The sequence below is a fragment of the Carassius carassius genome, chromosome 6, assembly GCF_963082965.1.
Source record: "Carassius carassius chromosome 6, fCarCar2.1, whole genome shotgun sequence".
Lineage (NCBI taxonomy): Eukaryota > Metazoa > Chordata > Actinopteri > Cypriniformes > Cyprinidae > Carassius > Carassius carassius.
This window is the reverse complement of record NC_081760.1, coordinates 21,176,650-21,190,764: the sequence shown is the minus strand read 5'-3', so window position 1 is coordinate 21,190,764 and position 14,115 is coordinate 21,176,650. Positions and strand designations below refer to the sequence as shown.

At 36.9% G+C, this 14,115-nt stretch overlaps 1 protein-coding gene across 3 annotated transcripts in view; it reads left to right on the top strand.

The window, feature by feature from the left end:
* Positions 1–14,115, top strand: part of LOC132142486 (neuronal membrane glycoprotein M6-b-like) — an 86,523-nt gene that overhangs the window by 36,406 nt on the left and 36,002 nt on the right. Inside the window, exon 1 of one of the 3 annotated variants that reach the window (XM_059552389.1) lies at positions 7,123–7,491. The exons of 1 other annotated variant lie outside the window; for it this stretch is intronic. In XM_059552389.1, the coding sequence (XP_059408372.1) occupies positions 7,428–7,491 (64 nt within the window). In that variant the 5' untranslated portion in view covers positions 7,123–7,427. Of the gene's footprint in view, positions 1–7,122; positions 7,492–14,115 lie in introns of those variants that run through there. One more of the 3 variants, XM_059552391.1, reaches the window with a different exon arrangement.

The window sequence follows — 14,115 nt, the reverse complement described above, 5'->3', positions numbered from 1 at the left end:
TTTATGTAAAGCACTTTGAATTACCATTGTGTATGAAATGTGCTATATAAATAAACTTGCCTTGCCTTGCCTACACCTTAAGTTTCACTGAAATTTCCCATGTCAGCTTTATCCTGAAAATTCCTCTTTTCATGCAGTGCTCCTATATGCAGGATGTGGCTTCGGTAGCATTCCCCTATTTGGGTACGCTTGCTCAGTGTTATCCAATATACCACTGGTGGATTCCTTTGCCTAAGCCCTGTCCTATCTTCTGCCCCAACTGGTGTGGGGGGAACTGCTGGCTTTTGCAGGCCACTGGAGGGGGGCAGCAATAGTGGTGTTTTCCATACTGATCCCAATTCGTCAGTCACCAACGTAACGTTGAACATGACTGACTGAAACATCTAGGTTACATATGTAACCCTTGTTCCCTGAAGAAGGGGAATGGAGACATTACGTTCTGTCTCCACAATTGCTCTACCCCCGCTGTACGGCCGAGGCACACCATCTCGGCTTCTTAGTGAAAATTTTAATGTGTGAATGCACACGCTTTCCTTATATACCCACACTGCAGGGCGGGGTGCACGATGCAAATCTTGCACACCAACATTCATTGGCTTGTTTTGTAAACACTTGAAGGCATGGCTGGACTGGCCATTGGGCATACCGGGCATTTGCCCGGTGGGCCGACGTGCTTTTTGGGCCGATATATCTCATACTCATAATTTTTTTTTTTTTTTTTTTTTTAACGGCCCATAAAATTTGTACATCGGCGGCCCATTCGTTTTGTTTTGTTTTGCTTAATTGGCGGCGCTGGGTTTGTGCCGGTGTAATGCATTGGTCAAAGTCAGTGTTAGTTTTTTTTTCTGAAAGACCAGCCCTTGAAACACGTAGATCAGCGGCCCATTGGCTCTTTTCTTGATTGACACTGGGCTGGCCCAATCACAACTTTAAACGAGTGAACGAGCGGCAGCAGTGTCAGTGTGTATCTGTAAAAAAAGATGGAGAAGAAACGCAAGGAATGTGCAGAAAAATAGCGTGAAAAAATAGAACCAGGCCCTTAAAGCAGACACTGTAAACTGTGTCAAAATATATGTTTTCTGACCTTCATCAGCTCCTGTGGAAGATGATGATAGTGAGGATGGAGGATCAAGACAGAGATGAGAAAGTGTAGAGCCTGCGGTAAGCATAACTACTTTCAAAACACTTAAGTCATGTCATGAGTGTAGATTATTTCCACATCTGCATAGTTGACGACTACCGCAATTCACTAGAAATTTAATAAGAGGCGTTTGTAAACCATGTTCTCCGCCAAAATAAAAGCTTGATGCAGTTTGCGTCAAAATAAAAGATCATGTGCTTATCTCTTTCAAGTATAGAAATTGGTACAACTAATTAAGAAAGTTTCCTTTATTTTTTGGTGCATTTGTTTTACAAAATATGGCTATTACTGTCTTTGGATTAATATTATAACTATTATTATGTATAGGTGTAGTGTAAATAGACACTGTAACTAACTAGGTTTGGATTTTTCTTTGTTTAATTTGCACACTGAATATGGGTTGGAGCTTTTAATTTTGAACTCTCAAAGTGCACCAGATTAATGAATTTAACATTAAAATGCACAAAATTTTCTCATGGGAGGGCATGCCCCCGAACCCCCCTAGAAGGACCGAGGACACACCACCATAGTTTTAGCAAAAATCCTGTAAGAAACACTGGTATTGCTATGCCAGAGCCGCTTATAGCTTGTTTTAGGATTCACCGCTGTGGAGTATAGTTCAACTGTATTAATAAATATAAAATTTTGACTCATTTCATCTGTTAACTCTCACTCGTTCCTATACTCACTCATTACAGGCGTTAGTGGTTTTAATGAATAGGAGTTGGTATGCATATAATTAAGGGCGTGCAAAGATGGGTGGTGTTTATGATCATGTAGTGGGCCGGTCTGGGCAAAAATGCCCGGGCCGATTTTTTGTCCCAGTCCAGCCCTGCTTGAAGGTGATTCATCTCTCTAGCGAGATCCCATTTTGTCAGTCACTGACGTAACGTCTCTGTTCCCTCCTTCAGGGAACGAAGGTTACATTCGTAACCAAAACGTTCAGTAGAACTTTTTAATTATCAAATAATCACGATACTAATCGATAATTCTGAGCTCATTGTGGCTGATACAGATAACCAATATTTTGCTTGACTATACCATTTTAAAATGGAGCTGCAATCCAACAAATGTAAAACTACTCACTAGAACAAGTGTGACTGTGTAATGTTATGATCATTTAATGAGAAATAAATGGTAATAAACCAGATACTATATATATAGAATATGTAGATACCGAATGCAATACCCGAGTGTTGATTCATAGCAGTCTAAAACCTCTCCTAACATTCCTACTTTTGTCTCTTAGCAGTGCTAACATGTTGCTATAGAGACACTTGTCATGAGTTCTTTGGCGTTAAACAGGAGTACTTTGTGTAAATGCACCACAGGACTAAAGTACTTACTTAAACTGGCAAAGTTTGTTTCATAAAAATCTGGTGTTATTTAGCTGCAGATAATGTAAACTCAACCTACAGGAGCATGTGAGCCTTGTGATTTCATAGTAAATGGAGTATTTACTTCTCAATCCCACTATGGGTTAAGTCAGTGTTTCTAAGTAAGGCTTCTCAATGGTGTAACAGTCATATAGAACACATTTAGAATCACATGTTTTGGAGGAAACCTAGCTGTGGATTACTTACAGTTGTTCTGCAATAAGATGGAACAGGAGACAGTATTTTAACATGAAATTACAAAGGACACACTTCACCTTTAACTTGACACTTCACACTTCACCTTTCATCTCTCTCTTCCTCACAAAAATACTCAAAATTTTATCTCACAAGTCAGTCCATCTGTTTTACTTTGCATATCTGTAATCTTTGACATCTGAGGCATCTTTCTGGTCTCACTGAAGACCTCCCTATTAAGTGGAACAATACTAGGCCCACTTCTGTCAACTTTAATTGCTTTTTTTTGTTTACAAGACTTCAAAAGGAAACCTTTTAGTGTGCTGTAACCCATATTTCCACATTAACTCTGTAGTCAGGGCACATAAACGAACAGTAATGGGCTCATTACTGGAGGGATGTGTCCACTGGGTTGTTCTGTCTCAAGTTAACTAGACTAGACCAACCATATGTCTAGATTTCCAAATTTGACATGTTGGAATAGAATGTAGCTATATGTGAAGAGGTACAATAAAATATAGGCTCGTTCACACCAAGGACAATAACTATAGCAATAACTATAAAGTTTTAATAATTTATTTAATTCTATAATGATAGTGGCATCAATACCATAACAAAAATGACAGAGGAATGATATTATTGGAATCATTTTCAGATTGCTTTTTTATTACTGTATTTTTATTATTTGTTTTGAGCTGATAAACCATAAAAATATTGACAACCAATCAGAATCCATCCTGCTTTAAAGAGCTTGAGCATTTAAAGCAGCAGAAGACATATTAAACAGAATAATAAACAATGTTATTGTGTGTTGGTGTGAATGCTATACATTTATCATTATAGTTAATTCACATTTATTTTTTATTTGCACTGTATACAAGATTGTGTCAAAGCAGCTTTACAGTACTAAACAGGAAAATAACTGAATCAATGAGACAATCTTCAAAATGAGACAAATTCTAATTATGCTGTATAGAAGCTCCAATATTTAGTGTCATTGTGTAGCTCCAGTCAGTTCAATGTTGATTCAGTTATAGTTTTAGTTATCTTTGTAGTTGTTGTTCTTGATTTGAACAGGCATTAATAAAACTATTTCTGTGTGTGGTATATTGGTTTTATTTGATTTAGCTGTGATCAGTTGGGAAAAAATAACAAGTTCAATAAGTAGAATTCTGACCTAGTTTTCAAATCTTCTTCTCTGAGAATTTGAGAAGCTAACAAATGTTTTCACCCTCAGTGGGGCTATATTTTTAAAGGCAACTATACACACCATCTTAAAGTATTTATTATGCATCTTGAAATCCTGTTACACATGGTCTTAGGGCAGGGGTTTATAAAGACCTATTTATACTCAACAATCCAATGTTTTTTTTTTTTTTTTTTTGTGGAGTTCAGTCTGTCTCTTTTTTTATGAATTTGAAGAAGATTTGAAGATTGAGACATGGGTTCATTCCATATGAACCCATTGCATATTTCACCTATCATATTGGAGTAAATGATCATATGGGCTGGTAATGAAAACAAATTAACCAGATGTACTAACAAAATCTGAGCTTTGGGTCGCATGTCTGGAGCCACTGCAGATATACAGTATGTGTATTTGCAATCAGTGTCGCTAATGTATTGAAAGGTGTTTTGCTAGCCCAAATGAAACGCTAAAAGTAACAGCATTAAAAATGGATGTGAAGCTAGAGATTGTTTTCTTAATTTCTTTTCTCATAAATAAATCAAACAGCGCATCTTGGAGTTATTAATGAAATTAGAGGCTTGAACTTGCTTTTGCATTCCGTTCTTCCATCTGCAAGGTGCATTGGGGTAGTGAACTGTTCCTGTGCAAATCTGCTTTTAATGTGCAGAGACAATTCGTCTGCTATTTATTTCAATTTTTTAATCATTTCCTTTTGAATTTGGCCTTTACACAATGGACCGCTTATTTGAAAATACTTGAAAGATATCTCCCTTGTATGTAATAAATTTTATAATGGTAATAAAGTACATTTCTAAAAGGAAATACTGCTTTGTTCAACAAGAATAAAAACTCTTTACTCAGACCATGTGCTAAACACACACACAAAAAAAGACATTAGTCATATTAATATTTGAATGTGTACCATGTAATTTATTTTTATTTTATATGCTGTTATGCTGTAGTTTTGTCCCTTTTTTGTTTTCTTCTGTGGTCATTTAAACATTACTCGAAAATCATTAGAAACCCACAAATTTTTTTTTTTATTCGAATGAAGAATTAAAGTGTTATCTTTTCTTTTATGAATGATTAATGTAAAACTCAGATTAGTACTAAACCGTTTTCATAAAAGGATTTTTATTGGTTGACAGTTTGTAGGCTTAATGAAGTTCTACAACATAAATTGCAACCAATGTTATCCGTTATTTTCTCTATTGTCAGCTAAATGGCTCTTTCTCTGAACTTCTCTGGAGACCTCAAATGTAGCTATTGTCCCTGTTAATAAACAGCAAACAGAATAATTAAACTACACCGCGATGAGGGATTATGTAGTTATTTTGAGGGAGAGTGGGCTGTTGTGCTCTTAGGGAACATATGAGAAATAGATAAAACAAACTTCTCTTCCTGACCAAGAGCCTCAGTTTTACATTGACCTGTAAAAGAGAGTATCTCTAAAAAATCTTCAAGGTTTAAAAAGCTCCAAGGCTTTGCAGTAAAAACTTGGCAGGAATACAATTCCTATAAAAAAGCATTCACCCCTTGGAAATGTGTGTGTGTTTTTTTCTAACACCAAACCACAACTGAATTTATTTATTTATTTATTTATTGACAGTGAGCTGCAAATGTGTTCTTTCATGTCAAAGTGAAAACAGATTTCTATTAAATTAACCACTCCCTTTTCCATGGCTTGTAACCTTGACACCATTGCCAAAATCTTATGATTTTGTGTTTAATAAAATGGGTTCAGGACCAGTTATAGGCCAAAAATGTGTTGTGGTGGCAACACGTGATATATAACAAATAATAAGCAGTTCTCTGATACAAATAATAATAGCTTTGTGTGTGTGCATGTGCATTTTTTTATTTATTTTTTTGATAATGATAAGAAGATAAACTGTGCCAGACACCATTTCTCATCTGCCAGACAAACACTTAATCTGTGACAGTGACCTACAAATTTTCAGATTATTGTTGTCAGAGCAACACAGTTCCATAGCCCCACCTCATGACAAGTTCCAGTGTGTCCCATTGGATCATGTGGTCTTTGGCTCCACCCTCCAATAGTCTGAAAAGTGACTTGATGACAAATAGCGCCAAAAACAAAGAAAAGAGACACCTCTGTGATTTTTCATTTGGAGACTATCATTAGAAAAAATTCATGTTAGGAGACATATCTTTCAAATAAATGTGAATACATACAAAAATCTCCTTACACCTTTCTCAGTCCACTTTTGTATTTTTATGCACCGCATAAAGTGGTAACCTGCAAATGTTACTTTAAAGATATATTTCCATATCATATAACCCATATAATAACCCATAAACAGTATCAAGTAGTTTTGTTGTTAGAAATCAATTCATTAGATTAAATATGAAATAGTATTTTTGACTATCATACAATTAAGTCGGCTTATTATATAACAGAAGTTTATTATATAATTTAATATTATATTGTTGAAGCAACCTAAATACATTAAACCAAAAAAACTCAATTTTATGGGTTAAATCAGGTAACAATATCTGTAGTGTAACAAATGTAAGTCAATCACTCTTTATAGTGTACTGACCATGCATCCTCTTTTTTTTCTGGGTCTTGGTTTTGTTTTGTAAAGTAACAGGTAATAGAAAAATGTTATCCATGTTATTAGTATTAATTGTGTCTGATTATACTGTACATTCATTAACCCTATAAATTTTAAGATGGCATCTATTTCAGGATTAGGATTTAACGTGGCACTCCTAATGAGTGTCTGCTTTTCTAACAGGGGGACTGTTGAAATATGACCTCATATTTACCCTCTGGGTTTTAAGGCTCCTTAAATGGTAATGATAGAGATGGTATTTAGTGTGCTCTCTTTCCTGGACAGTTGTACTTTACCGGTATACGTGTAAGTCTTTTGTTTAGCTGAATGCAGCAGAAGGTCATGCGCATAAGAATTAATAATGCTTAAGAGGATTCCAGACAGATGGCATTTATTTGTTTGAACAATGTTATATTTTTAGAAAACCTTAGGGGAACACATCTTTTAAATCTGGATGTATATATTAAAATAATAAATGAATCGTCTTTGTACCTTTACTGGTCTCACTAGCACACATCACTTTTAGTTCATATCTGTGACCCCGTCCTAATAAGTAGTTTATTCTTTCTGTCTTCTCATCAGTTCGGGGAGGGAGGGGGACAGAGAGAGGGAGGAGGACGGAGAGAGAGAGAGAGAGAGAGAGAGAGAGAGCATGTGTGACTGTTTACAGCTGGGACTATCTGTTTATGTCAACCTGACTGGCAGTGGAGTAGATGTTTTTCCTCGCCTCTCTCGGATTCTCTCTCCTCCGCGTATCTGCTTGTAGGTTGCAGTCTTTCTTTACGCGAGACCCTCTTTGGCTGAGCTCGTATCGTTTATAAACCAATTATCTACGCCAAATCCGTTCTGACAAATTATCTACATATCTGAGGTGGACTGTAAAATATACTCCTGTATTGGGAGCGAGAGAAACCAGGCATAAGAATATCCAACACACTCGTTTCCAAATGGATGGGATGAAACCAGAAACGACGGCTGAGGAGAATCAGGATGAAAGGGAAGAAAGCAAAGGTTTGTGGCCGTGTGTAATCGTCTTGTATTTCGACTCGGATGTTTTCTGCTCGTGCTAGATGTTTAGAGAGCGGCTTAACCTATTTGCGGAGGCTTTTGTTCATTTACGAATCAATCGAATATTTTATTGTTTGAGGTGATTGTGATCCTTCTCGTGTCATTCGCATAACATTACAATATTTTTTCACGTCGTTTATTCGATTAAGGAATGCGCATTTGTTTTATGCTACCTTTGGAATGTTGGTGATGTCAAATCTCTCCTCTGCGTCTTTGGAGAATCGCTTCCTTCACGCGATGGCGATTTGAATAAGCGCTGCTCCTGTTACCTTAGTGATTTAATTTCCGCAATAAACCATTTTTTTAAATTTGTCTTGGTGTTGATGGTGACGAGATGGAGGTGTCGCATTGTATTGAAGGTGTTGTTTACATTGCTGTAGTGTTCGCTGCTAAAACTAATGGAAGAATTCATCAGGTTTTTATAAATGTGATGAATTCCTTTGCTGTTCAATGTCGCGCTATGTAAACATTGTTGACAAAATCACTGAATAATTTTTTCACGTAATATAATTATTAGATACAGAAACCGAATGCATGCTTTGACTATGTAAACGTGCACTGTAGTGGAACCTACAGCACCTGAAGAACACCTTCCCTTAAAACGCTGTATGCAGGGCACTACAAAAATCGAAAGCTTGTGTCTGTAAATACATGTGATTTCTGAGTTCACTGATGATTCTGGTTCTGGATTATCTAAACAAGGTTTTTCGTAATAATAAAATCCATCATGACACAAGCATTGCTCGAGGACTCCTCTCTTGACCCTCCCCACCACAGAGTTTTTTATTCATGCTTCTGGACTATTTGTGTGATATTGTTATGTTGCCTGATTTATGGATTTGATGAGATTTGAAATTTCTGCAAAATAAAAATAAGACAGTAGAACATACTGTTACATATTTCATAATTGCTGCATAATTTAGAATACGCAAATAGATTGGATGGTTACAAAAAAAATTCAGAGACCAGATTACTGTTGTCAAAAGACCCGGTACTTCGCTACCAAGTCGGTACTAAAGAAATTAAAATATCACGGTACCAGGTTTCTTTAAGTACCGGTGGTCCCAAGTACCCGGTCAACCCGGTTCTTGACGCATACAGCGCTTGATTTCCGTGAAGCAGAAAACGCGGACGGAATCTCAAAATCCACCCTTGAAAATGAAACTTCAAGGAATTTGTCAAAGTTAGCATAAATTAAAGGGTTAATGATTTACCCTCATGTCGTTCCAAACCCGTAAGTCCTCCGTTCATCTTCGGAACACAGTTTAAAGGTCACGTTTTTCATGTTTTTTTGAAGCTTTGATTGTGTTTACAGTGTGCAATATAACACGTGTTCATGTTTCGCGTGTAAAAAAAAAACTGTATTTTTCACACAATTCACTTATCTGTATAACACTGTTTTTACTGTCATAAAAACGGGCTGATGTCTTCCTTGTTCTATGAAGTCCCTCCTTCAGAAATACGTAATGAGTTGTGCTAGCGGTTCCTGTATTGTGATTCGACAGCAGATTAGCGTACGTTGCCCTCATGGAAACGCAATTGGGCTAGTTTTGGACTAGTTTTGAGAAGCAAGTGGGCAGGATTTGTTTTGAAACCTGGCAATCCTGATCTGAACGCACATGCTGGAGATGTGCTTCTAATCACAGTACGCTGTTACTGATGAGATGCGCATGAAAATCGCATTCGATTTTTTGCACAGCCCTAACATCTAGTTAACAAAGCTAAACAGCATTGCCCTTTGTGTAATAAGTTACAGAAACTGTTAAACGCACCAACTTAAATTATAAAATACACTTACCGCTTGTGGTCCATAAACAATGCCTTCTCCAGACAAAGAGGGAACTGCTCCATCTTTCAAGAATAATCTTTGTGTGAATCCGGCATTAAACTGATTGAGATTGAGGAAGCTGTCCTCAGCAAAATGTGCTGCACATAGTTTTACATGTGGATTATAATTTTCGGGAACCGAGTTAAACATAAATTAATCATTGATCTCTAAGTACAGCATCCCTGGGAAGCCCAAACAAAGGTGATTGGACTCCGAGATGAAAATAACAGCATTTCGACGACATGGTGACAAGCGCACTCTTCAAACGCAACAAGACCACGCCCCCTTTTTTGTGTATTCCTGTGGGCAGAGGTTAGTCAAAAAACGGTTTTAGTGACGTCATTACTGCAGGAAGTAGAGGGATGTAGTCCAAACTGGTCATTCGATGTAGGCGAATTCTGTTAAATAAAATATCTCACTTGGCATTGAACTTTGAGCTTTAGAATTTCACAGATATTATTTATACTCTAACAACAACATTACACACTAACTAAAGTTTGAAACATGGGATCACGAAGAACGGGACCTTTAAAATATTTTAGATTTAGTCCAAGAGCTTTCTGTCCCTCCATTAAAAATGTATGTACAGTATACTGTCCATGTCTAAAAAGGTAATAAAAACATCATCAAAGTAGTCCATGTGACATCAGAGGGTCAGTTAGAATTTGTTGAAGCATTGAAAATACATTTTGTTCCAAAAATAACAAAAACTACGATTTTATTCAGCATTGTATTCTCTTCCGGGTCTGTTGTCAATCCGCTTTCACGATTCTGCAGTGACGCTGTTGACATAAGTCACTGCAGTAATGATGGGAAGTTTCACGAACAGGTTTTTTGGAGAGTTCAATTCAATAAACCAGTTGAAAAAAACGGTTCAACGTAATGACGTCACTGGCGATGATTGCCCTTCATTGAAGCCTTCGGTTTACCCACGCTCATGACATAAGCACAGAATCGGTTCAGAATCAATCACCAAAAAAAAAAACAGTTCGGTTCAGACGCTCTGTGTGTCAGTCTGCTTCATGCTGAATCAAGCATACGCAGTATCATCAGCTCCTCGGTTCTCAAATCGGACGCGTCTGACAGAAACGGTTCTTGGTTCAGTGTACTGGTGATCCGAAAACCGATGAAACCGCTTCTTGACTCTTGAACGAGTCAGTCTATTGTTCGTTATCTGGCTCGGCTCGGTGTTCATCTTCAGTTCTCTCTTCACAGCAGTTATTATTTTTATTAAATTTTTTATTTAACATGGACATCACAGTTACATTGGACAAACCATATGCACTTGTTTAAGTGTTTTAGCACGCATGCTAATTTTCAACACCAGTCCACAGGAGATTTTTTCTGAGAAAACAAAAAAAACAAAAACAAAACAATGCTAATAATAATAATGACAATAACAATGTTACAATAAAACTAATAATAATGATTGTGATAAAATGAGGTTTGTAACTTTCACTTCAAAGAACCAAACAATTGGTTGAGTGTTCAAGATGATTTTATTTACGGTTTGTCCCACACATGTGTCGAGTGGAAGGTGCACATTCCAGTGCGACTCATGTTGTGTCTGTCTTAGCCTTTTGTGCCTGGAAATAGGAAAAGGTGAATGTTAATTTATACAAATAATGATTTGTTTGTTAATGGTGAACCTCTTGTCTTACCTTCTTCCTGGAACATCCTAATAGGAGGGGCTCGCGAACAGGAAGCCTGATTTATACCTTCCCAAAGGAGGAGGAGTTCAAATATTGAGAATGTGAAATGTTATTACATTGAATGCATGTCTTTTAAGATTCTCGTTGGTTTTCATGATGAAAATGGAGCTTGATAAAGAAGATGCTAATATTAATTTTTGAATGTTGAGGTTAAATCTGGACTCATAAATAATCTTATGTATATTGCAATTGAGATATCCTTGCCATTGGTATGTTTGAATTTGAGGGGAGGAGCCTCAACTATAAAGAGTCTAATTGTTTGGACTGAAGGAAAAAAGGTGACTGTTGGGCCAATAGCCAACGTGTTTGATGTTCTTTATGTAGATATTAGTTTGTTATTGTTTTTTCCCCTTTTATTTATTTGTACTTTATTTTTACCTGTGTTGAAATTTTGGTGGATGGAACCCTGTTACACTGTTGGAGCATGTCCTGACAAGGAAATTAAATCATCTTTAATAGACTTCAGAGTTTTATTTCTTTTTGCTGCCTGCCTAGCTACAACTAAGACCATCCTTACCACAATGATACTAATTAAGAGAAAAAAAACATTTATGCAGAAGCTGCAAAGCAAAGACAACATAATCAGACAATATCGCAATAGTAATATGATGTAAAGAACTATTCATGTGAGCACTGTTGTTTGTTTTTTAACCATTGTTTAAGTCCTCTGTTAAAAGCATTACCATTGGTCTCTAGTTTTAAATTAGTTGGTAAGGCATTCCAAAGTTTTCGCCCCTTTCCAGAGAAAGCAGATTGGCCAAAGGAGGTCTTATACTTTGGAACAAGACAGTCACCACTAATAGTGGCTCGTGTGTTTGCCCTATGAGAGTTCTGACGCCTACTGACCAATTCAGAAAACAGTGGTGAAACATGATTCATTAGACATTTAAAAACCAATTTGAGATAATTAAAATCAATGAAACTATCAAAACTAAGAAGGTTATGCTTTCTTAGAACATTACAATGATGCCATCTCATGGGTTTCTGGTCCATAACTTTTATTGCCTGTTTATATATTGAAATAATAGGCTTTAATTTATTTATAGAGACTTGGGACCATGATGTGACAATATGATAAATGTGAAAAAATCATTGCATGAATGTAAAGTTTTGCAGTTTGACATGACAAATCTCTTCTAATAACACGAAAACAATTAAGATTTGGTTTGACCTTCTTACAGATGTACTTAATGTGACTGACAAATTTTAAATTCTAGAATAATCCCTAGATACTTGACTTTAGTCACTGTTTTAATTACAACCCGAATTCCGGAAAAGTTGGGACGTTTTTAAAATTGTAATAAAATGAAAACTAAAAGACTTTCAAATCACATGAGCCAATATTTTATTCACAATAGAACATAGATAACATAGCAAATGTTTAAACTGAGAAAGTTTACAATTTTATGCACAAAATGAGCTCATTTCAATTTTGATTTCTGCTACAGGTCTCAAAATAGTTGGGACGGGGCATGTTTATCATGGTGTAGCATCTCCTTTTCTTTTCAAAACAGTTTGAAGACGTCTGGGCATTGAGGCTATGAGTTGCTGGAGTTTTGCTGTTGGAATTTGGTCCCATTCTTGCCTTATATAGATTTCCAGCTGCTGAAGAGTTCGTGGTCGTCTTTGACGTATTTTTCGTTTAATGATGCGCCAAATGTTCTCTATAGGTGAAAGATCTGGACTGCAGGCAGGCCAGGTTAGCACCCGGACTCTTCTATGACGAAGCCATGCTGTTGTTATAGCTGCAGTATGTGGTTTTGCATTGTCCTGCTGAAATAAACAAGGCCTTCCCTGAAATAGACGTTGTTTGGAGGGAAGCATATGTTGCTCTAAAACCTTTATATACCTTTCAGCATTCACAGAGCCTTCCAAAACATGCAAGCTGCCCATACCGTATGCACTTATGCACCCCCATACCATCAGAGATGCTGGCTTTTGAACTGAACTCTGATAACATGCTGGAAGGTCTCCCTCCTCTTTAGCCCGGAGGACACGGCGTCCGTGATTTCCAACAAGAATGTCAAATTTGGACTCGTCTGACCATAAAACACTATTCCACTTTGAAATAGTCCATTTTAAATGAGCCTTGGCCCACAGGAGCCCGGAGACCACGGGCATCCAATAAAGGTCTCCGGCCTTGTCCCTTATGCACAGAGATTTCTCCAGTTTCTCTGAATCTTTTGATGATGTTATGCACTGTAGATGATGAGATTTGCAAAGCCTTTGCAATTTGACGTTGAGGAACATTGTTTTTAAAGTTTTCCACAATTTTTTTACGCAGTCTTTCACAGATTGGAGAGCCTCTGCCCATCATTACTTCTGAGAGACTCTGCTTCTCTAAGACAAAGCTTTTATAGCTAATCATGTTACAGACCTGATATCAATTAACTTAATTAATCACTAGATGTTCTCCCAGCTGAATCTTTTCAAAACTGCTTGCTTTTTTAGCCATTTGTTGCCCCCGTGCCAACTTTTTTGAGACCTGTAGCAGGCATTAAATTTTAAATGAGCTAATTAAGTGGATAAAAGTGTAAAATTTCTCAGTTTAAACATTTGCTACGTTATCTATATTCTATTGTGAATAAAATATTGGCTCATGTGATTTGAAATTCCTTTAGTTTTCATTTTATTAAAATTTAAAAAACGTCCCAACTTTTCCGGAATTCGGGTTGTACTTCATTTTTAATCTGCACCTCAAATACATCCTTTGTAGGCCTATTTCTTATGGAGAAGCACATGGAAACAGTTTTTTTAGCATTAAGAGTTAAATGAGACAACTCAAGCCATTTAGAGATGTTATGTAATACCTGAGTCAGGTGCCCACCTGCAAGGCTGGGTGTTGTAGTGGACACATGGATGACAGTGTCATCAGCATACATCTGACAGCCAACGCCTGGACAGCAATTTGGTAAGTCATTAATGTACATTGTAAACAGCAGAGGGCCAAGTACAGAACCTTGCGGTACTCCCGTGTTGTTTATCTGCAAAGGAGACTTAGCCCCGTTAACCCTGACACACTGCTGT